Source organism: Mustela erminea, chromosome 5, assembly GCF_009829155.1.
Source record: "Mustela erminea isolate mMusErm1 chromosome 5, mMusErm1.Pri, whole genome shotgun sequence".
NCBI lineage: Eukaryota > Metazoa > Chordata > Mammalia > Carnivora > Mustelidae > Mustela > Mustela erminea.
The window spans coordinates 22085900-22110387 of NC_045618.1; the positions used below are offsets into that span (position 1 = coordinate 22085900).

The following is a 24488-nucleotide window of genomic DNA, read 5'->3' on the forward strand; positions in this document are numbered from 1 at the left end:
AAGAGTACTGAGACTATCCTTGCTGCACCTTGAATTAGTGAGCCCTAAGAAAGAAAGCGCCTGACAAAAGCTTTAGAACTCCAGGAGACCATGAAGTTTTCCCAGGGACAACTCTGACGTCTGTCAGGTGGCAGAGCAGTGTTGTGCTAGCCAGCGTGCACTGGCTCAGGAGAACCTCCAGTTCCTCCCTGCACCCCCCACGCCCCCCAGCTCTGGCTCTGGGCCTTCAAGATGGCAGTTCGCAATCAGCCCTGGTGAGAGGATTTTCACCACCAAGCACTTCCCAGCACACCACTGGAGGGAAGCCACGGGGAGGTCTCATGGAAGATAAAGTAGGAAATTTGTTTCACTGTGTGGTAAGCAAAAAGCCCCCCAGAAAAAGCTATCTCTAAATCAGATGATGGGTCAAGAGTTTGTACTACTACCTGGAAAGGGATCAAGAAATCATCAAAATTTCTCTTCGCAAGACCCCTCCACCCATAAAAGTAAATAAGAAAGGAAATATAATTAAAATTAATAAATCTTCAAAAATGGTAGAGCTAAGGTTTTTAACTTTCAGAGAACCAAAAAATCAGTCATGTTATCTCTCTCATAATACCTTCCACATTTAGGAAGCCAATACATTTGGAAAGTCAATACATGCCTCATGAATAAAAATAAATTTTCCCATAATACATTTTAGCTTAAGAAATAGTTTAAGACAAAGCCACACTGTATACAGTGGCTAATTAACCTACAGAATGTGTTTAAGCCAATACAGAGTTCAGTATATGGCTTTACATACGGTGACTGGCTGGCTGTCTGCAACTTTCAGCATTAATACAAGGATGGTCAAAGGCAAAAGGGAACCAGTTGTCCACCCTAGCTGTACATAAATACAGGAATTAAAGTAGCCTAAAAATTATTAAGGGACGCTGAATCTACATGGAAGACAAACACAAAACGTCCGATGCCATCATGGGTCCAATTTTGCAGATGATACTATACAGAAGAGCATGAGATCAAGGAGCAGGTCCAGTAAGTGCCACCTACAAAGTGGGCTGAAGGAGAGTCAGAAGTGCAGACCCTGGGAAAAAACCAGAAGGAAATCCTGAAGGTAGAAGAGGACAGAGATAGAACATGTGATGACAACAGTGACAAAGGCCTAAATGAGGAATCAGGCATTTGGGAGAGAGAAAGGAACCAGCCTGACTGAGGCAATTATCAGCGCTGGGAAACAGTGCAGAGGTCAGCAAGGTGGAGTGCTGGCAAATCACAGGGGTTACAGATTTGGATTTTTATATTGGGTAAGCAGGATTTTACTCGTGCAAGTTCATGGAGAGATTCTGAGCAGGAGCCAAGGTACAGAGAGACTGATGGTCAGAAGTGAGGAAGCAAGTAACGAAATTCTGGCCCAAAGTCCTGCAGCTGCAGTCTGAGGAGGACCGCTATGAAGGCTCCACAGGCAAGGGACAAACATAATAGTTACATGCTTCGCCGTTCCAAAATGGAGTTATAGGTCCTTCCAGGCTTTCAAAAGCAACATACCTCTGAAGCAAGATACTACAAAAAAATCAGTCTACAATCATCTCGAAGGCCGATCTACAAAAAGGTATTAAAAAAACAACACAAAACATAAAACACCCAAAAGAGAACATCTACCTTCAAGGGACTTACTGTGCAAGCAAGGAAATAAGAGTTACAGTGAGGCAGAAAACAAGAATAGTACATAAATGGTCTAAACAGTGAATATGTAAAAAAAATAAACACGACATCTATCCAACAATGGCTATTTTCATTTTCCAGATGGCCCAGGGTCGTATGCTTTCCTGATCCGATTACAAAAGACTCTGACAATGAGTGCATTCATTATCAATCTAACAGTTAATCTTGATGCTGAAAGCGCTGCTGGCATTACAGATGGGAAGGGGGAAAGAGCTGAGCGGACTCGGCCTTAGCACAGTGGCCCAGGCTGGGCAGGCACTCAAGATGCAGAGCAGAAGTCATTTCCTGACGCCTCCCCAACCTCAAATCTTGCTTCAGTGACCTTCCTCTGAGCTCTCACAATTGCTCTCCTGAAGCACTTTCCCCAATGAACTGAAACTGTCTAAGCCAGGACCCCAACCTTTTTAGCTTTTTACGCCACATGCACTGGAAACCTGTGGAACAATTAACTCCTTACTACAAGCCACAGCGCTTCAAGCCCTCCCTCTGACCTCTCAGATCCTTAGCAAGATCCCATCCCAGAGTTAGAAGAGAGAAAAGGCCAACAAGCCCACTTACTGCAAAGCTCACCACCTCGTGACAAAGCTGCTGGCATTCCACCAGCCTCTGCTTTGGCACAGCCAGTGACAGGAAGTCCCCTGCCTCCCAAGGCAGTCCGTTTTTCTGGCAGCTTAAATTGAAAGTTGCTTCTCAAGTTGGGTCAAAATCTGTCATTGCTGTGGAAAGGGCACAGCTAAGGACAGAGCTCTTTTTTTACCCAACTAGAGAACTTCTAGGCCAACATCCAATCCACTCTCTCTCCAGTTCCAAAGCATAAATTTGTACCCTAATGTCCCCAGTGCAGTCAGGTAGGCCCTGTTGCTTAGTGGTTAAAGGCACAGCCTGGGAGCTGGGCTCAGAATTCCAGCTCTGCCATACAGGGAAAGTGACTTAGCACGTGCAACTACAGTCCTCTCATCTGGCACACGAAGATAAACAGGTGCCTCCCTGAGACAGCTGTTATGAGGAGTATCCTGAAGGCTATGTATTAGTTAGGGATTTTAGTTGAAAAGTGTCAGAAGTGTACCTGGAGCCAGCTAAGCAAAAAGAAATCTGCCTTTTGTGTCGGCTGGACTTCAAGCAAAATGGAGCCCAGCAGCTTGAATGCCTTCACAAGTCCCCCTCAGTGTTGTACCTCTGCCTCTCTCTAAAACATGGGACTTCATTCTTTGGAGCAGGTTCTCTGGAACTACGGCCACTGGCAGAACTACCAAAAAAGGATCTCTTCCCTTAGTACTGATCTGAAAATAACAGAGGCCCAGCTGTGTCCATTCTTGCAGTCTGGGGTGGCTTATTATCCTTGCTGGCTACACTAGAACCCAAGGCAGTGTGGGGACGGGGAAGTTTGATGTGTCAAAGGAGAGAGGGTAAATTTTTCAGAAGACAGTGAAACAATTCCTGGGGAGACAAAATTACTGATGTTCTCTGTATAAGTGCTCATTAAATTATATCTATGAGGGGTGCCTGGGTGGCTTAGTCGGTGGAGTGGCTGCCTTCGGCTCAGGTCATGATCCCAGGGTCCTGGGATTGAGCCCTGCATCAGGCTCTCTGCACAGCGGAGAGCCTGCTTCCCCTTCTCTCTGCCTGCTACTCTGCCTACTTGTGATCTCTCTCTGTCAAATAAATAAATAAAATCTTTATAAGAAAAAAAAATTGTACCTATGAGGGGCACCTGGGTGGACAGGTCAGTTAAGCATCTGACTTTTGGTTTCAGCTCAAGTCATGATCTCAGGGTCTTGGGATCCAGCCCCGCCCTGGGCTCTGTGCTCAATGCAGAGTCGCTTGGGATTCTCTCTCCCTCTGCTCCTCCCACTTGTGCTCTCTCTCCTCTCTCTAAAATAAATAAATAAATATTTTTTTAAAAATCCTATCTATGATATTATAAAAACCTCATCAAGTAGTTTCTAACCCAGATTTCACAAATCAGATATACCACAAAAACAATTCATGCAACCAACATAGAGTTCTTAACCTTTTATTTTGCTAACTTCTTTAAAGTCATTTTGCGAACTTCTTTAAAGCCACAGCTACTACCACCATCATTTAACAGAGAACACATCTATACCAAGGAAACTGGAAGGACAAAATCTCAGAAATACAGGACAATCGTTTAAATCAACTCAGCTCTATGGGGAAAAGTTGCATTTTTTCTTAATTTTCTTAGTTTGACCAAGGGCTGTTAAAAACTTCGTCCAGATCTGACGCCAGCCAGACCCTGGGAAAGAGTGATATAGGTTGCTGTCTTCTACGCTGTCCACAGCTTTGCTGTGATCCAGGCACACTACTCATCCAGCACTTTTATTCATCTAGCACAGAGCCAGGCCCCTAGCTCAGGTGCTCAGTGACTGCTTCACCACTCCAGCAGCTATCCGAAAAAGATATGAGCACAGTCTGGGGTGCGTGGGTGGCTTAGCTGGTTAAGTGACCCATACCTGATTTTGGCTCAGGTCATGATCTCAGGATTCTGAGATCGAGCCCCACATTAGGCTCTGTGCTGGGTGTGGAGCCTGCCTAAGATTCTCTCTCTCTCTCACCTCCTGTATCCTCCCCTCCAAAATATATATTAGTCTGGCAGTTTTTGCCCTTAATAAATATATGCTGAAACATACATGCACACACACATGTATTTAAAAACTCAAAGTCTCTGGGGGTGCCTGGGTGGCTCAGTGGGTTGGACCTCTGCCTTTTGCTCAGGTCATGATCTCAGGGGCCTGGGATTGAGCATGTGGGCATGGCTATAGTAACAATTCAAGCTGGTGTTCTAGGGGTTCTTTCATTTAGTCATCACTCAATCAGCAGCTCAGTGCACCACACAAGACATCAAGGCCAAAAGCTGAATTAGGTACAATCTCTATCTCAAGGAAGTTCATGAACCATGCAAATAGAAAATTACTAACATAAAGCACAATCGAAATTAAATTGCCAGTTTCTTCTATTTTCTTCACTTAATAAAAGATGGGGATCATTTTAAATTTAACCTTGTTAAGTTCCAAAGGAACACACAGGAACTATACACAATCCATTTCACGTAAAAGTTCAAACTTTGGGCAACTACAGTAGGATATCCTTGAACCTAAGGCTCTATGCCAAAGGATAACATGCAATACTCTATCCCTAAACAATCACTTCTTGTTCCGTGTGACTGTGTAAAGCCACAGGTGACTTGGCCAAGTTTCCTTGTGGTTTCTGACTATAACGAAGGCAAGAACTGTATTATTAAGCCCTCTTAGTAAAAAACCCTAACCTAGCCCAAGTCTTTAGATCACCAATGCCTCAGTTACCAGCTGTCTTCCAGATTTCACAGGTCAAGGAGTAGGATGCAAGCCAAAGGAGGAGTAACGGAGGTTCTAGTAGTAGTCAGACAGGTAGGTGGCTCAAGGGGGGGGGGGGGGGCAGGAAACAGAGACCAAAATGAGGTAGCCAGACAGAAAGAAACTTGGGAGTGTATGGGAAGGCCAAGATGAGAGAGTAAGAATAGAAGGGGTGAGGAAGGAAGGCAGAAGACACACTCATCTAGGACTGGCTAAATATTTTGCAGGAAACAGGCTAGCTGCAAACACAAATCAGAATATCTAGATTCAGCTGCCCCTTCTACGACACATAAACCACTTAAAGGCAGGAAATGAGTTTATATCTTCCCCCAGAAAACTGTGACTTTTAGTAGAAACTAAGTTTCTACAGAAGGGATAATTCTTCAGTGTGAAGTTCTTCCTGCTCATCGATATTCAATAACACTTTCATAAGCATATCTTAAATCCTAAAAAATCAAGCACTATCATTTATATCTAAGACCTGTTGTTTATTAATGCCAAATCATCATATCAGAAGAGGGAAATCAAGGCCTAAGAACAGGGCCTATTCAGAAAAAGTAAAGAAAGCCAAAGTTAATAGCTCACAGGCCCTCGCTCATTTAAGATGAGTACTGTTCCCCACAGTTGACTTTTAAATGCCTGGAGTGACTAAGGCTAAAACAGAGCACACAGGGGGAGCAAAGGTTACTTATTAATTCTATTATTCAGTTCACTCTCAGGAAAAGTACAAAGGATTATTTAGTACACACTGGTTGGATAAAAAGCATTAACTAAATAAAGGCCAAATATTTATAACTAAGTCCCATAATAAAGTCGAAAACAATTTTTAAGAGTTAGCATCTATAATATTGAACTATAGGTTGGCTGCAGTATGTTTGTTCCCACTTAACATTTAAAATTTCAAAGCACAAAATTTAAAGTTTCCATATCTGTTCAGGTATTGCCTGTAAGTTCTAATCATTTTACTAGGTTTAGCATTAAGTAATGACTAAGATTTTTAAATGTTGACAGTAGCCACACAAATTGGTATTTGATTAGATTTCAGGTTTAAAACAGGCTTTCCTAAGTATCCGGCTACTCCCCACAAGAATCATATTAAACTACTAAATTTTCCATTTATTATTCAATTGTCATACAATTCAAATACCAATTAAATAATATTTTATATGATTTAAAACTTCAATCGCCAATTCCTATCTCCACCTCTTAAGGTGTTCCAAGGTAAATTTTGTTCTAAACCAGTGCCTCTCCACTGGGAGGGAATTTTGCTCCCAGAGGCAAAAGACAAAAGTAAGTTTTGGCAACATCTGGAGACATTTTGGTGGTCACAACTAGGAGATGGAGAAGGGGTGCCATTAGCATCTGGTGGTAGAGGCCAGGGATACTGCTAAACATCCTATAATGCATGGGACAGTCCCTATTACAAAGAATTATCAGTCCCCAAATGTCAATAGAGCCTCTGTTGAGAAACTCCATTCTAAACTGAAACAAGTAAATTTGCAAACACAGCGGACACCTTCCAAAAAAAAAAAAAAAAAAAAAATCGCCAAGTTAAGTAATTCAAAGTTTACTAAGTTTTGTTATTGGTATAAAGACCCAAACATAATAAAAGTTGCTTTTCACATGATTAAAACGATGACATTATCATTAATGCATGAAGTTGCAGACATGAAGGGCAAAGAGTACTCTCACTACCTATCCAAGTAATGAGAGTTTTAAAAATGAACATTTCAGGAAATAAAAAAAGAAATGAGGTAGTGATATTCTTGACAGCTCTCTAGAGTGCTTACATTTTCAAGGACAAACACCAAATTCAGAACTACTTTCTGTTGCTGTTGCTTAGTTCTAACAAGTTTTTCTGTCATCTCAGTCATTAGATTTTTAACAGGATAAAGTTTAACATAAATAAATACAAGGGAGAAGTTAACCACATGATACTAGCTGGGAGAATCATCTTGGACAAAAGACTTTACTGAAGTATCTGTTGAAACTCTGATGTTTACCTGGCAAAAGGACTGGCTCCAGTTTTTTAATCTTCGGTTCTGAATTAATCTTATCGTCAGTCTGAAATACATTAGCAAAATAAATCAAGATCAAAACTTTTCCTCCCCCGTGAGATACTAAAGCAATTTTTGTTTTCTAAGTGATGACACATGCAACAGATACACATTTCCCCCGCCCCCCCTTGAAATCTTTCACATGTTTTACCAGATCTTTTCAAGATCTGTTCATTATCAATTGCGAGTCCGACAAAACCATTAAAACTGCCGTGCCGCTTCCAGGTGTTCACATTTATGACAGATAGGTAACGTCTTCCACCAGATGCTCAGAAGCGATGCGATCATGCTGGCGGCCAAAGTGCGGACAACCGCCAGGCGAAGAACTAAATAAATCCGACTCCAAACACTCCCTTGAGTCTCATCACACGGCAAACTACGGATCACAAGTCTCCGAGCTGAGAATGGCTGCGGCGAAGTTTTACAAGTTTCCACCGAGCCAGTGGGGGCTCCCGAGAAGGCGCGTTCCCCGGCGTCGGGGCTCCGGCAATCGCGCGGCTAGGAACAGGGAGACCGGGGGAGCCTCCCGGGGGTCGGCCCGGCAGCTCCCAGGAAGCGCCAAGGAGAGGGTCGCTCGCGGGGTGGGGGTTGTTTACCTGGGGCGGCGGCAGGAGGTAGGACCTGAAGGTGGGTCTGGGAGGCTTGAGGGAGAACATGGTGTCGCCGCCTTTTCGCTCTGGCCGGGTCGCAACCCGGGACCCGCCGCCGGTCAGCGGTAGCGCCGACGCCTCCCGACGCCCGGGGTTTCAGAGTTCCCGGTGCGGCCGCCCAGGCCCCGTCTGCGGCCAGCCGGGCCGGGCCGACTGACGGGCGGGGACACGGCGGAGCGCCCGCCCGAGCGGGGAGGAGCCGGGGCAAAGTCGGGTCGACGGGGGCGCCGGGGCCCATCCCCGGAAGGGGCCCGGCGCCCCGCCCCGAGAGACGGTGCGTGCGGGCCGGCGGCCGGCCGCTCCCGGCCTCTAGGCTGCGCTGGTGCCGGAACGCAAGTCTTGCACCGCTCGCCGGCTGCCGGGACCTCAGCGAAGGCGCCGGGGGGAGCAGGGCTCAGCAGCCATCTTGAGAGCGCCGGCGCGTCTACGGTGGCCCGCAGGGCTCATAGCGGCCCACGGGGACCTACGGGGGCCCGCGGGGGTCATGGCGGAGGCTGGAGAGGGCCGACGACCTTGGCACAGATCCCTCTCTTTCTAGGCTGCTGCTTGCTGTCTTTTCCTGGAACAGCTCCCTGGACTGCTGTTCGTTTGTCACCCAGCTCGCGCGATCATTGTGGTTTTAAGTCGTCCGGAGGAGCCCGGGGCGTTGGGGAAGGGGGCTCTGGTGTCCCGGACTCGGTCCCGCGGTGCATCCAGCGCGTGAGGGACCCGAACTGGGAAAGTGGACCGTGCTACCGACAGTGGCCACGATCAAACGTCCAGCGCGGTCTGTACCGCATGTGATAAAGCTCCCTTAAGGGTCCCACGGTTGGGGGAGATTTTCTTCCATCATCCCGTCTGTTGTGTTTGCGCAAAGCTTTGGGGCTAGGACGTCCTACCAGCTGAGCGGACTGCTGATTTCCAGGGGATGCCCCGGCCTGGCGGCAACTGGCACATAACACTGGCGGGCAATCCAGACTCCGCAACTTAGGTTATTAACTTTTACCCTCCTTATAAAAATTGAATGTGCTGAGAGATACTAAGCAAGTTACCTTCCTTTCTTTTCTTGCCCATCCTCTCAGGTAAAGAAACTAGTGAGCAGAAAAATGATCAAAAGCCCAGTGAGAGTGAGGCACTATCAGTGTGGGGGCCTTCAATAGGCCGTGGACCAAATAGTCCATCCATGAATTGAAAAGAACAGATGAATTTCACCATATCGAGCACAGGGCATTTCGTAACTCGAAAATGGAGCAGCCTTTGGTGGAGAGGGGCTAGTGATGTATCATTTTGGTGACCTGTTAGTTGAGACTTGATTCTTGTTTTGCTTTGAAGAGTAAAACCCTAATCTAGCGTTTTATAACTAACGTCACAAGGAAGCTGCAATGTAGTCATATGAATCACAGTCATACCGACAAGTGTTGCTAGTTGAAACATTAAACAATTTTAAGATTCAAAAGTTTGCTTTTTCTCTAAAATAATTTATCCTGGATTCAGAACCCTACTGATCTGTATGGTTAATTTGTTTGGGTAACACATGATTTCATTAGCTCAGGAACCACAAATGTACTTTAAAATGTTAAGTCCACGTGGTTATAGGTGTTAAAAACACTTGTGCACATGCATTTCTTAAACTTCTATGAATAGTCTGTGACTTTTCTTCCTTAAATGGATTAAAAAAAAAAAAAAACTCATGCAAAAAAAGATCAGATATGTGATTACCAGAGGCAAGGGTAGGGAGGGAGAATTGGAGGCAGGTGGTCAAAAGGTACAAACTTCTGGTTACAAGATACATACATTAGGGATTTAATGTATAGCATGATGTAATGTGTAGTTAATACAGCTGTATGATAGGAAAGCTGTTAAGAGTAAATCCTATGATTCCTCATCACTAGAAAAAAAGTTTTTTCTTTGTTTGCTTTCTCTTTATTGTATCTCTATAAATTGATAAATGCTATCTACACTTATTGCAGTAATCATTTCCCAGTATATGTAAGTCAAACCATTATGCTGTACACCTTAAACTTATACAGAGTTATATGTCAATTATATCTCAGAACTGAGGGAAAAATGGCTTTTTTCCCACAAATACTCTTCAAGCGATATAAAGGCTTTTCTTTATACTTAAATGATTTTGTGATTTGGTTATGTTGGTTTTCTTAGAATCTACAACTCTTTAAGATTTGGCCTTAAAATTGAAAAGGAGAAAAACTGGGGTGCCTGGGTGGCTCAGTGGGTTCAAGCCTTCCGTTCGGGCCCTGATCCCAGGGTCCTGGGATCAAGCCCCGCATTAAATCCCTAAGGGAGTCTGCCTCCCTTCCTCTCTCTGCATACTAGTGATCTCTGTCAAATAAATAAATAAAATCTTAAAAAAAAAAAAAAGAGAAAAGAAAAGGAGAAAAACTTTGATTTCCAGATTTGTTACTAACCTAACCCTAAATTTTGTGACCTTTTCAGAAACCTAACTGTATTAGTCCAGTTGGACTGCCACAACAAAATATTACTCTGTGCTTAAACAACAGAAATTTATTTCTCACAGTTCTAGAGGGTGGGAAGTCCAAAATCAAGGTACAGACCAGACAGGTTTCTGCTAAGAGCTCTTTGACTTGCTTGCTAATGGTGGCTGTGTTTTCATAGGCCAGAGGGTGGGAGAAGGAGAGAGGAAGAGGGAGAGAGAGAGACAGTGAGCGCATGTGCTCTGGTATCTCTTCTTTTAAGGGTACTGATCCTGTTGCATCAGGATCCCGCCCTTAATAATCTATCTCACTTACACCTAATTACCTCCTAAAACTCCTCCCTCTAAATGTAATCACATTGGGGGTCAGGGCTTCAACATATGAATTTGGGGGGGATACAGAGCAGTCCAAAGCACCACTTTTGTGCCTCTATTCATCCCTGACCTCCTTGATACTTTGACTACCCTCTTCTTTTGGCTCTAATGCCACCATTTCGTTCTCTTATTTTTCTCACTGTGTTCCATTATTGGTTTTATCATGGCAGATAGTGGTATTCCCTAAAGATCATTTCCTTTTCTCTGTGAAGAAAAAAAAGTACAAACATTTCTTGAATACCTGTTAGGTGCTAGGTAGTTTATATATTCATTCAGTTATCAAATTTGTATCAAGTGCTACCTTTGTGCTAAAACAAAACAAAACAAAAACAAACTGTTCAGGTTGCCAGGAAGACAAAGTTCCTATTTTTCATGGCATTATGGGTAGAACAATACATAAAAAAATGAATATATAACATGTCATGGTAATAAGAACCATGAAGAAAAATAACACATGGCAAGAGGATGAGAGTTCTATTTTGTGATGGGAGGTGAGGTGTGGTCATGGAAGACCTTTCTGATAAGATGACATTTAAGCAGAGACCAAAGAAGTGAGGGAGAGAGCCAAGTGGAAATCAGAGGGACAAGCTTAGGAATAGAGTAGATAGCAGTGCAAATGCCCTGAGGTGAAAGCCTGCCTGGTGTGTTTGAGGCCAGTGCAGCTGATGCAGCCTAAACCACTGGGAGAGAAAGTCAGAGAGAAAGACCGGGCCAGGTCTCGAGGGCCTGAAAGTGGAGAAAAGCTTTTTCAATATTTTGAGCTGAGAGTGATGTTATCTGGCTGATATTTTAAAATCACTCCTACTGCTGTAGAGGTACAGCATGGTAGAAGCCCAGAGAATAGTTGGGAGCTACAGAATTGTTCAGATAAAAGAAGGTAATGGTGGAAACAGTAGAAAAGGTAAAACATGGTTACGCATACTGTCTACAAAACTATGCCATCGCCTGGGTGTGTGGACCCTTAAGATGACAATCAAGTAATTTAAAAAGTCTGTTTCTGTGGGGGAGATTCTGGTAAAATGGCAGCAGCAGCATTATTGTTTGGTCTCCACATAAAAATAGACAAAGCAATTCTAAAGCAAAATCAAAACCCATAGATTAACGCCCTCGGCCCGCAAGGACGACAAGAAGCCCCAGTTCGGATGCATCTTCTATCTCTTTATTTCCACAAGTCTACACACTTATATACGCTTACATGACCAATCAGCGAGCAGGGTACAGAAGGGAGCGAATCAGGCTGCGCACCTAAACGAACAACTTTGCTAGCAACCAATGCTGTTTACTCCCTCTTTGGGCGTTCCGCTTAGTCTCACGAGGCAATCCTCACCTGGCAACTAGCCAGGCGCCATCTTTTAATGGCGGAGGCCGCCCTGGCCAGGGGCCTGCCTCCGGCATCTCCCCCTTTTTTCTTTTATGGCAGGGATCGTGCCTGTCTTAGGTTGTCAGTGGCGGGGAACATCCTTACCCGTCATCAGACGGCAGATATCAATGATCTACGTCCTGTCTTAGGTTGGTATATTTCCCCCACCAATCTTACCCGTAGTTGACTACCGATCCAGCATACTTAGCCACACCTGGGGGGATGTTCCAGCCTCGATGGCTAACAAGGCCTGCACCATGGCTTGCTGTTGCCTATGTTGCTGTCGCCTCCAAATACTAGCAGAATCAAGCCCACTACAAGGATTGTCATCAGACCAATTATGCTAGCCCATTGTTTCGTAAAGGTTAACACATCTTGCAATGTTTTGATTATCTCTGGGAGGGTTGCAAGCTCAACTCTGGTGTTATTTATCCTTGTTATGCCTAGTAGCAGGTGCTGAGTATAGTTTTGGAATTCTGCGGACTAATTCCCCTGCAAGTATTGGGAGAGCTGTTGGGAGACATTCTGTAAGTCACTCATATTAGTATAGGCTATGGGAATTACACAAATTGCCGGGAAGGGTACTATACGTCCCAGTCCCAATAGGGCCCCCCATATGTCCACTTGTTCTTGAACCAAATCCACTCTCTGGTTGACTATCAGGATTCCTGCTTGCAGATGTGCATTGATCTGAGTCTGTGTTTGAAGGGCAGCCGCCATTCCTTCTGCAAGGGTGTTCACAGCTTCCGCAGTGGGTATAGTTGCAGCAAGCGAGACTGCTGCTGCCGTGGCAGCTGCTGTAGATATAGCCAATGTCACAACGGTGGCTGTGATACCAAAATCTCTCTTCTTTCTGGATAGCACCACCGGTAACTTGTCCTCTGGAATGGAAACTGGGATAGGAACATTGGTAGGGATACGCATAATCACAGCCAGCTTGAAGGCCGTGACATTCCAGCACTGGGAAAGATAGCAATTCTTAGTGCAATTCAACGTATCATTCAGCTCGCTAGCATTTGTTACAAGGAAAAGGAACGGTGGCCAGACGCATATGGGAGTGGGCTGATAAGTAATATTATTGGGACAAGAAATATTAACTGTTGTCTCAAAGGTACTAGAGTCATTTTGTCTATAAGAACAGTTGAGGAATTTGCCACCATTTAACATGGACACTGCTGAGATATCAGTACATGCTCCTAGCAAGTTACAGACCTGCCATGCATCAAAGGGAGAGGAGGGAATATGAGAGAAGAGTTAGTCACTGGTAAAGGATATAGCCATGCTTTAACTACTGCTCACAGCTCTCTGGCTTGAGTCTGCCGCAGGAGGTGTAGCATCCCCAGAGTTATCATCAGCATCTTCAGCATCATGACTGGTGTTTGGAGGCAAGGCTGCACACACCAGACGCTCTGGGATCCAAATTGGAGCCTTCTTTTCCTGCGGACCTTTACTCCCCGCTTTTCTGCGGATTACCTTGCAAGATTCCTTTATTTAGTTCCCGGGTGCCGGCGCCATTTGTCGCCCTTTTTTCCCTTTTTGAAACCCAATCCCTTGCTTTTTTGAAACCCAACCAGACGGAGGTTCGTTATTATGGCTGCGGGATGGCGATAATAGATGACATCTACAGCAAGTCTAAGTGAAATGGTAACCCCATGATCTCCAGCACCAGCAAGTGGGAACAAAGCTGTGGCAGTCACAAGATCTTTATTGTATCAGCAAAGGGAATCAGCGAGACATCTGGAAAATTCCAGAATAGCCAGAAAGTATTCACTGGAGGTCCTGGCCAGTCAAGTTGAGAAGAGCAGCAGAAATAGGAACGGGTGTTTGCTGTCTCCAAGGTGATGGGAGTATGAGAGACTCATGGTAGGATCTGAGGTGACTGGAGCAGTATAGCTGTAGGAACTCTTGAAATTGACCTATCAAGGCTTCCCTAGGAAAGGGGCCACATGGAGGACAGACTTCTGGACATGGAAACAAAATTACACCAGATAGAAACAAAGGAAAGAGGAGGTCCAAGAAAAAAAAAAAAAATTGAGGACCAGAAAGTCTCAGAAAGTAAGCTGACTTTTTAAATGTTAATACCACTGTAAAAACAGAAGAAGGTTCTCTGTGAAGTCAGAAAAGCTATCCTGAAAACTGCCTCCTTCCAAAAGTTCAAGAAAACTCATTTCACATACACACAAGTAACAGGAAAGTATGGAAATCAAATCCCATAGAAGACTACGGTTGTGAAAAGAGAATAAGAACAGAATAGCACTTCTACAGACAATAAAAGCACACCAAAAAGACATGTGCGCAGGGTAGATCAAAGCTAACACCCACTACTTAAGAGACACTAAATGATGTGAGACAAGAAGGAACTATATAAATCAGAGTTAGAAACAATCAAAATGAAGTGAACAAACTCAGAATAGAATTGGAAATAAGAAAAAAGTTACTTTGGAAATGAAGACTAAATGAAACCCAAAGTTAGTAAACACATTTAATTATGCTTTAAGAGAAGCGGAAGATGAGCAGGAGGAAGATTTTAAAAAATCAATGAAGAGAGGTTTAAAAAAGAGAGAAAATGGCAAATATTGAAGATAGAGAAAGGAAACCCAGCATTCAGGTAATAGGAGTCCCTGGGGGGAGGGGGGAAAGAGGCAGGGATAAGAAAACAACAAATAATACAAATTAGACTTCAAGAAAGCCTCCTTGAAATTATATATATATTTATTATTATATATAAAAATATATATAATTTTATATATATATATATGTATTTGCTTCTATGCATTGAGAGAACATATTGCACCTGAGAAAATAAACCTAGAATGATCAACACGAAGACACATTCTTGTAAAAATACCAGACTTTAAAGAAAAAAAATAATGCAAATTTCTTTGGGTATCTAGACAAAAAGAGCAAGTGACTTAGATGAAAGGGAATTCGATTATCCTCAGACTTTTTGGCAGCAATGCTTTATGCCAGAAGAAAATAGAGCAACATATTTAATATACTTAAGGAAAAAAATGTGAGAATATGATAATTGCAAGGATTGAAACACATCCATATGTTAAAATCTATGAGGTAATTATATATATATATATATATATATATATATATTTTTTTTTTTTTTTTCAATCTATTGGTTACCATTAGAGGATGATAGGGAACCAATTCAGTATCCTAAAAACTGACAAATAAATGGGAAAAGTCAATCGCCATCCTTGCTGTATGGTATGAACTGTACTACTATGCAACCAAATAACAGGTGAAAGGAATCATTTCTTTATAGTCTTCTAAAAAATAAAGGAAAAAGAAATCGTACAGTAGATTATGATTTTTAGCTTCATATGAATCAAGAAGCCTTAATTCATAGTATCAAGCAGTATCAACAGCTACAGACATCCCCAAAAGAGGCAAGTAGACATATGTGCCTCACGAGGAAGGAAGCAACACCACCCAAATAGCCTTGCTAAAAGAATTGCATCCAAGCCTGAGTAAGCCTCTAAATTCTGCCAGCTTGCAGAAACAGTGAAACATGCAAACTACGCATGAATATTCAACTAGTAAAAATCAGACTCTGGGAAATTTTGCGAGACAAATGGCTCGTGTTCTTCCACAGATAGATATAAGAAAGAGAAAGGAATGGGAAAGAGAAAGTGGAAAAAAAAATAGAGCAAAGCTCAATTATAGTGCTAAAGGACATTCAGGTGATGAAGCTATAATGAAATGCAAATGTGACTTTTAAATATGTCTGCAGAATTTTATTTTGTTTTATTTCAAAGATATATTTATTTATTTGAGAGAGAAATGCGGTGGGGAGGGAGGGGCATAGAGACTCTCAAGCAGACTCCATGCTGAGCCCAGAGCTAGACATAGCTCAGTCTTGTGACCCTGAGATCATGGCCTGAACCGAAACCAAGAGTCAGATGCTTAACTGACTACACCACCCAGACGCTCTATGCCTGCAAAATTCTAAACACTCCTCCCTCTCCTTGAGTCTGGACTGAGCTTAGTGACTCACCTGTAACCAAGAGAATGCAATGGAAGGGACTCTGCATGACTTCTGAGACTAAGTTATAAAAAGCAATGACATTTCCTCCTTGCTCACTGGGACACTCACTTTTGGAGCCCTGAACTACTATGTAAGAAATCTGATTTCTAGGAGGCTGCCAAGCTGTGAGAAAGCCCAGGCTACATGCAGAGACCATGCATGGGTCCTCTGGTGAATAGCCCTAGCTGAGATTCGGATCACAGCTGACAGACAGGATCCACTCCCGGACATGTGAGGGAAGATGCTTCTAGATGACGTCAGCCTCCAGCTGTTGAATCACCTCCAGATGCTGAATCTTCTCAGCTCAAATACCATGAAATTGGGGCGCCTGGGTGCCTGAGTTGGTTAAGTGTCTGCCTTCGGCTCAGGTCATGATCTCAATGTCCTGCGATCAAGCCCCATATCGGGCTCTCTGCTCAGTGGGGAGCCTGCTTCTCCCTTTGCAGCTCCCTTAGGCTTGTATTCCCTCTGTGGCTATCTCTCTGTGTCATAAATAAAAATAAAATATTTGAGAAAAAAAACACCATGAAATAGAGACAGTGATGTGCTCTGGCCCATTTGCACTGGTTTGCAGGAGCTAATTGTCAGCATTTTTTCCCAAGTCTGAATTCAGTGATGTCACATGTAGCTTGCAGTTGGTCACGGTAGGAGGATTTACCTCATGAAAATCAGCAAAGATTACAAATCAGGGGAATTTCTCTGTGCCTTGTCTGAATTCCTAACCCCAAAAATCCATGAGCATAATCACATAGGTGTTTTAAACCATCTAGGTTCTGAGTAATTTTTTTTTTTTTTACAACAAGGAAATGACTACTGTAAATAGATAGTGGTCACTTTTGTGGGGAGGAAGATGATTGAGTTTGGAACTTCTGAAACTTCTGGGGTGGCTGGAAATTCTACTACTCTGTATAGTGGCTATATAGATGTTCATCTTAAAATAACTCAGTCATATTTGTTTTGTATAATTTTGTGTCCTTCATAATAAAAATTTCTTTAAAGGTCTTTTTTATGTTGGAGATAGTAGGGTGATGAATTCATTTGTGTCTATTTCCAATATATATCTGGCAAAATGCATTTTATTTTTTTATTTTATTTTTTTTTTTTAAAGATTTTATTTATTTATTTGACAGAGAGAGATCACAAGTAGGCAGAGAGGCAGGCAGAGAGAGAGAGAGGAGGAAGCAGGCTCCCTGCCGAGCAGAGAGCCCGATGCGGGACTCAGGACCCTGAGATCATGACCTGAGCCGAAGGCAGCGGCTTAACCCACTGAGCCACCCAGGCGCCCCTGGCAAAATGCATTTTAAAAAAGATTTTGTTTATTTATTTTTAAATTTCATTTTATTTTTTCAGTGTTCCAAGATTCATTGCTTATGCACCACACCCAGTGCTCCATGCAATACGTGCCCTCCTTGATACCTACCCCCAGGCTCACCCAACCCCATCCCCCCCTCCCCTCTAAAACCCTCAGTTTGTTTCCAGAGTCCACAGTCTCTCATGGTTCATCTCCCCCTTTGATTTACCCCAATTCACTTTTCCTTTCCTTCTCCTACCATCCTCCATGTTATTCCTTATGCTCCACAAGTAAGTGAAACCATATAATTGACTCTCTCTGCTTGACTTATTTCACTCAGCATAATCTCTTCCAGTCCCGTCCATGTTGATACAAAAGTTGGGTATTCGTCCTTTCTGATGGAGGCATAATACTCCATAGTGTATATGGACCACATCTTCCTTATCCATTCGTCCGTTGAAGGGCATCTCGGTTCTTTCCACAGTTTGGCGATTGTGGCCATTGCTGCTATGAACATTGGGGTTCATATGGCCCTTCTCACTACATCTGTATCAAAGAGATTTTATTTTTAAAAAAATTTATTTTAGAGGGAGAGAGAGAACAAGTAAGAGAGTACAGTGGGGAAGGAGACAGAGAAACAGACTCCCCAGTGAGTGGGGAGCCTGACACGGACTCAATCCCAGGATCCTGGGATCATGACCTGAGCCAAAGGCAGACACTTAACTGACTGAGGAATCCCGGTGACCCTAAAATGCATTTTTTAAACTTTTTAAAACTGTAAGCTCTGTGCCCAGTGTGGGACTTAAACTCATGACCTTGCGATCAAAAGTTGCATGCTTTATCAATTGAGTCAGCCGGGTGCCCCCTAAATGCATTTTTTGATATGAAATAACTCTAAGACAATGCTTGGAGTTAAATTTTAAAGTCCTGAAACCTAAATTGTGCAAGCCTATAGGAGCCTCAAGGTGATGCCATATATATTCAGAAAATAAGCAATCATATAGTCTCAAAGGAGAAAGCCACTTATAATGAGTTCAATTCTTCTTTCCTCTTGATCAAAGTAAAAAATGAGCTTACTTTCAGCTTATACAACTATCATAACATTTATGAGTGTGCCAGAATTTATGGGATATGAGAATAAAACCTTCTTAGTATGTTTCTTACTGTGTCTTACATAGAACAGAAATAGGCTTATGATTTATTTATTAAGAAAAATTTTTAAAAAGTTATTTATTTATTTGAGACAGAGAGAGAGACTTAAAGAGAGTAACAGTGAGCAGGGAGAGGGAGAAACAGACTTCCTGCTGAGGGATACCATTGTGGGGCTCAAACCCAGGACCCCAGGATCATGACCTGAGTTGGAGGCAGATGCTTAACCCACTGAGCTATCCAGGCACTCCTACTAAGACAACTTAACATTAAATGCTTTGAACATAGACAGTGTTTCTATTTTAATGGTATTAGATATTGCTAGATTTGATCCAACTGGATATTAGTTCCTAACATGTACTGCTCCTTATTTAGCAAACTTAGAATGACAGATCAATAATAATATCATAAGCCCTACATTAAAGGACCTCAATATTTGAGCTGTATTGAGATGGTAGAGTGCGTGGACATATAGCATGATTTCAGGTGTGCAAGAAAGTCCCTGCCCCAGCCTCTGGAATTCCATTATAACACACTTCCTTGGGTCTGTCAGACCAATATCTAAAGGAAAGTATCACATTCCTTTTAGCCAACACCTCTACAGGAGGGAGGTGTCTCACATCTAATGAGACTGATGGGAATGGACTTGGTCCCATAGCAAGCTAAGAGAGAGCTCAGAGAGAGAGGGGAGGGCGGCTGTGAAGGGGATGGAGAACAGGGAGCTGCACAGATAAGCTTTGCCTTCTTCACACCCACTCTGTTGAGCTGTCTTAGGTTCTCCAGGTTATTCTGAGAAACCTTTTTTTCTAGAACGTGGCAAAGGGCTGAAAAGTTTCTTGGCACCAAAAAGAAAGATTTAGGAATGAGGTAAAATGTAATGGGTTAAGCATTGGGTCAAATAACGCACATAGCAGGATTGATTAAACAGTCTCAATGTAGCAGTAGCTTTATTTATTAAATAAATGTTATCATTTCTTACATTTCAAAGCCCCATCATCCATGCAATGGTATCTTTTCCTTTTTTTCAATTCACCCTGGTTCAAGGATTTGAACCTGATTATTATTTTTTTTTAAAGATTTTATTTATTTATTTGACAGAGAGAAATTACAAGTACACTGAGAGGCAGGCAGAGAGAGAAAGAGAAGGAAGCAGGCTCCCTGCCGAGCAGAGAGCCTGATGTGGGACTCGATCCCAGGACCCTGAGATCATGACCTGAGCCGAAGGCAGCGGCTTAACCCACTGAGCCACCCAGGTGCCCCTTGAACCTGATTATTAAAAACTTCAGTCTTATTTAGTTGTTAACTATTTCTGATCACTATCTTTATAACTTACATAAGTACGTAACTAGCATAACTACATGGAATCTCTCTCTCTCTCTCTCTCTCTCTCTCTCTCTCTCTCTCTCTTCCCTTGCTGGCTTATGACAATGTGACAGTCTGAGCCTCACATGAGAATGGGTGTAGTGGTTATTTTGTAATCATCCCCATTTCTGTCTGACCTGCTTCCCGCCATGAGGCACTTCACTAAAGTAGTAATAGGCATGTAACTTCAGGCATGAGGTTGGCCTTCTCTGTGTGCTTCCGGACTCCTTGAGTCCTCCCAAGAGATGCCATTGTGAGATGGTAAGGAACCAACTCTTAACCTCTGTGAGTGCTGGTGCCCTCTGCATTAGCCAGAGAATATCCCTTTCTGCCCCTCTCTGCCCCTGTTTGTATAGTCAAGAGTCGTGGGGCTAGGGGTGGTATTAAGGGCTCTAGAGAGTGGCCCCTGACTTGAGGATAGGGGCTCAGTAGTCTGAAATGTTTCTGAACTTATAATTTGAAGCCTAAGACCCTGTATTCTCAGCCGTGAATGGTCTCCGTGATTCTCAACAATTCGACCTTCATGATGTTTCTTTCTGGTTTTAGCCACAGCTTTGCACAAACCGTTGAATAGGCAGAGGTACAATTTATTTGTGTTTGCTATCGGGGACTCTATGACAACAGGAAAATGCACATTGGATACTTTATTTTTACACATTAACACAACTCCTCGTCACCCTAGACTATGACAGTGTGATCTTTGACATAATAGTGTATTTTTGTTTCCACCGTGTCATTGTAAAACGTAAAGCATTGAAACAGAAAACAAAGATCCATAAAAAATATGATGCCAATGGCTTCTTTCCACTTCTTATTTCTTGCACTTCACAATTTTGTTTTTCTTCTCCGCCTTCTTTTTTTTTTTTTTTTTTTTCATGTTTTCTTTCTCTTTAATTTCTCTTTTTACATAGCTGTTTACTTCTTTGGTAACCTACTGGCGGCACCCAAAGGCATTTCTTAGGCTACTTGGTGGAAATAAATAACGAGAAATAAAGAGGTTGTAGAATCGTTTACTGATTAAGCAATTTAGAGATTGCCTAACAAAGAGATTGTAGAATTGTTTACAGATTAAGCAATTTATCTCAACTAGAATATTGTCACTTTCATCTGATCCTACTCCAACTAAAAACAACCTAAGTTTACTAACATGTGCTAGCGAAATATGACTTTATGTTTAGTGCATTGAATTTTAAATCTTATGTCCAAATTGCCGGACAGTTTTAATGAAAGTGTTTTCAGAAATTGATGCTATTTAGATGACCAAGATGGTAGTCATCAGTGGTTTCGATTTAAAGATCAAAGAGGCAGAACATGTCAACATGCAGTTTCTGTGGAAGTTTTCTCTTGCCTGGCCTTCTGTTCTTCTGTTGTAATCCCAGACACAACTGCCAAGTTACTTACACTGCTGGCATGTCCAGGTCTGTCTAGTTTGTCTGGACCGGCTTTAGCTTTCCTAGGGTGGCCGTGTAAACTTTTTGACCTTAAAGATGGGAACCCCAGAGTTGGGTCTGGTTTCACAGACAGTAAGTTTTCCTTTTTGGTTCTGTCAGGGACAGCTGGAGATAAATGAGCGATCTGAGGGGCTGTTTCAGACACATGGTTCTCATCTTCGGTGTCTGCACATTGTTCTGTATGCTCGGCTTGCCTGGCCGCTTCCGACACAAGGTAAGGGATGTCGGTACTGCGAGAACGTGTGATCTTTCGAACTTGGTATTTCCATTCTGTCGTCCACTGTTGAAGTGTCAAGGGGCGTGCTGGGTCCATGATCGAACTGTACTCTGTGCTGCAGGTGTTCACCCCGCTGACCGGCTTCCGTCCCCGGGAATACACAAAGCTTCTGGACTTTGTTGTTTTATAAGTACTGAACATTTCCTCAGGGTGATAACGCATCAGCTTTGCTTCTTCCAGGGGATAGGAAATTGTGCCTTCTATCTGGGTTGTTTCCACTGTGAGCTGAGGGTTTTGAAAATCTGATTTGTTCTGTCCATGCATAACATCTGGTTGATTTACACTTAGGGGAACAGTTTCTTCCCTTTCAGAGTCGGCCTGCCTTCGATCATCTTCGGCTGCGATCCCAGTATCTGGACCTAATTTCAGCTCTGAAGAGTTCTTGACGTTGTCTAACGCAAGTTGACCACAGTCTGGTGTTGCTGGCGGGCTTGTGCTGGATAAAAGGTGAAGGCTGCCTTGACGCTCTGGTATCAGATGCATTTTTGACTCCTTCTCTTCCTTCATTCGGAAGGAACAGGCTTTCTTCCTGAATCCTATCCCTGGTGGCATGGAGAGAGAAGCATCCTCATACAGCAACTCCTCACCATTGAAATGGTATCTATACATGCTGTAGCCATCGGCGCTGTTGATACTGCTTTGTCTTAGAAGATAAGTTGCATCACATTCGGAAGAAGCTCGGGACCGGGTCTGTATCAGGTCGGACTTGTCAATTCCTGCGAGATTTTCAAGAGCATTCACCATTCTGCTAGACAGTTCTTCCAGCTGAGAAAGTCGAAGGTCAACAGTCTGTAGGGAAGTTTTCATAAAATTTTCTCTTTCATTGATTTCTTCCAATCTCATTGACATGTTTTCGACTCTGGGGAACACAAAGGGATAGAATTACTATGCTGAGATTAACTAAGTATTAAAAACAGAGCTATAATGTTATCATTGTTACTTTATTTTCTGGTCTTTAGAGGATCATGGAGCTCACTGGGCATGTTTTCAAACTTCATACTACTCCATACTTCAAACTACTAAAAATTACTGTGAGGAACATCAGAAAGTAATAGAATTATGGTTAATACATACAGTGAGTACTGTTTACCACCCATGGTTCTAAATGTTTTCTGTATTCATTAATAAGTACTTACTGAGGCACTGTTCTAGGCTGGTTTAATCCTTAATAACAGCCTCATGAGGTAATTGCTGTTATCATCGTCCCCATTTTAATGAGGAAATCAAGTCATCATGAAAATAATTTGCCCAAGTTCACATGGCTGGTAAGCAGTGGGGCAGTACACAGTGTACATTCGAATGCACACAATCTATTTTAACATTTGCTTCAGCCTTTGTCTCTTAGAGGCATATCACATTGCCCCTGAGAATAAAAGAAGATACTAGCCCTTAGGTTTTTGAGGTTTGATTATAGCTGCCAGCAATTAATGGTTATAATGATAAAATTAATTAAAATCCTTCTTTGAAGTTCAGGGGATTCAGAAGAGGAATTGTTGGTAATTAAGTTCAGATTATCAGATGGTTTACTTAAGGAACAAAAGGTCATTTAATTATCTGAAGAATACCACTAGCTTTAAATTGCTCATTATATTTAATAATTAGCACTCCCTTAATGGGTTTTATTTTTTAAAAGACCATAGTAGATTATAAATATCTGCAATTAGATTTTTAACTCCTAGAAGATCAGGCAACAACTTATGAAACCATAATGTTGTCTGAACCAAAGCCTGCTGGAATAGACTAGGTTTTCTATTTCAAGAATATGTACAAGATGAACTTTTTCAACTGGCTCTTGAAATTTAACACTAAGAGGCAGTGAGGTATGCCTAGGACCTAGCACTGCCTTCTAAAAGTTGGATTTGGGGCGCCTGGGTGGTGCAGCTGTTGAAGGGTCTGACTCCTGATTTTGGCTCAGGTCACAATCTCAGGTCCTGACATCAAGTCCCTCCTTAGGCTCACATTCAGTGGAGACTCTGCTTGGGATTCTCTCTCTCCCTCTTCCCCACTCACAGGTGCATGCATGTGTTCTCTCTCAAATAAATAAATAAATTTTAAAAAATAAATAAATAAAAGTTGAATTTGCCCCCCAGGATGTGATGGGGGTGGGGGCAGTGGGGATAAGGCTCTGGGCCCTCTGAACCAGGGGTACGGTGGGCCATTCCAGTAAGATCTTCCCTGGATGAAGACCAATACTTTGGTCTGATTCTGTCATGCCTGGTTTTTCTCCCACCTTCTGATCCTGTCTTAGAAACATACAGGCAGTCTCTAGGGTCACCTGGTTTGCACTTAGTCCGCTTCTAGCAGGTCCTTGCTACATTCTTTACATATCCTTCTAAATCCTTCCACCTGTTTTCCTTTATTTCTTCTTACCCACTTCCTGAGTTCCAGCTGCTCTTTTCTGCACTAAGTGTCTGCTCTCCGACCATGTCTCCTGCTCTTTCCTCACTCCCTGCTACCTCTGTGGTTACCCTTCCCTACATCCTGCCAGAGCTGCTTTTGCCAATGCTGGGCTTCTGTTGGCCACATTGACAGCTGTGCTCTGATGTGTGGGAGGGTCTTTGGCTTCTATTCTTAACTTTTTTGTGTGGAGAAAGACTATTTATATGTCCCCTAGGAAACCACATCATTTGAGCAGGAAGGGTCTGGCTTCCTGGAAATTTGCCACCAGGACCACCAAATTCACTGTGTATGAGAAGTCTTGACTTTCGTACCATAGACACTACACCTTCTAAGGGTTCTCTTTCCTCTTGCATTTCGGCGACCAACAGAACTTTCACTACTAATTTATGTGACTTCAAGTAAGATTTGATTTTCTCTGTGAAATGTCATGTCTCCTCGCTCACTTCAAAGCTGTTTTTCTCGAGGATTCCTTTGATGTTAAAATCCACAATGTCCTCTCTAAAGTCAAACTTGAGATCCTCTAACAAATACTACTTTAAGAGATGATGCAATGTTGCCTGGGTGGCTCAGGGGTTTAAGCCTCTGCCTTTGG

General features: G+C 42.8%; 2 protein-coding genes across 5 annotated transcripts in view; both read right to left on the reverse strand.

Moving 5' to 3' along the window:
• Positions 1-8205, reverse strand: part of MTMR10 (myotubularin related protein 10) — a 52762-nt gene extending 44557 nt beyond the window's left edge. Inside the window, exons 1-2 of one of the 3 annotated variants that reach the window (XM_032342254.1) lie at positions 7708-7864; positions 7058-7118 (exon numbers count right to left, since the gene is read on the reverse strand). In XM_032342254.1, coding sequence (XP_032198145.1) covers positions 7058-7118; positions 7708-7767 — 121 coding nt within the window. In that variant the 5' untranslated portion in view covers positions 7768-7864. Of the gene's footprint in view, positions 1-7057; positions 7119-7707 lie in introns of all 3 variants that reach the window. The other 2 variants (XM_032342253.1, XM_032342256.1) reach the window with 2 other exon arrangements.
• Positions 8206-19816: 11611 nt separating this feature from the next.
• TRPM1 (transient receptor potential cation channel subfamily M member 1) overlaps positions 19817-24488 on the reverse strand; it is a 78225-nt gene continuing 73553 nt past the window's right edge. For both annotated transcript variants that reach the window (XM_032342257.1, XM_032342258.1), the window contains one exon: positions 19817-22355. In XM_032342257.1, coding sequence (XP_032198148.1) covers positions 21083-22355 — 1273 coding nt within the window. In that variant the 3' untranslated portion in view covers positions 19817-21082. The remainder of the gene's footprint in view (positions 22356-24488) is intronic.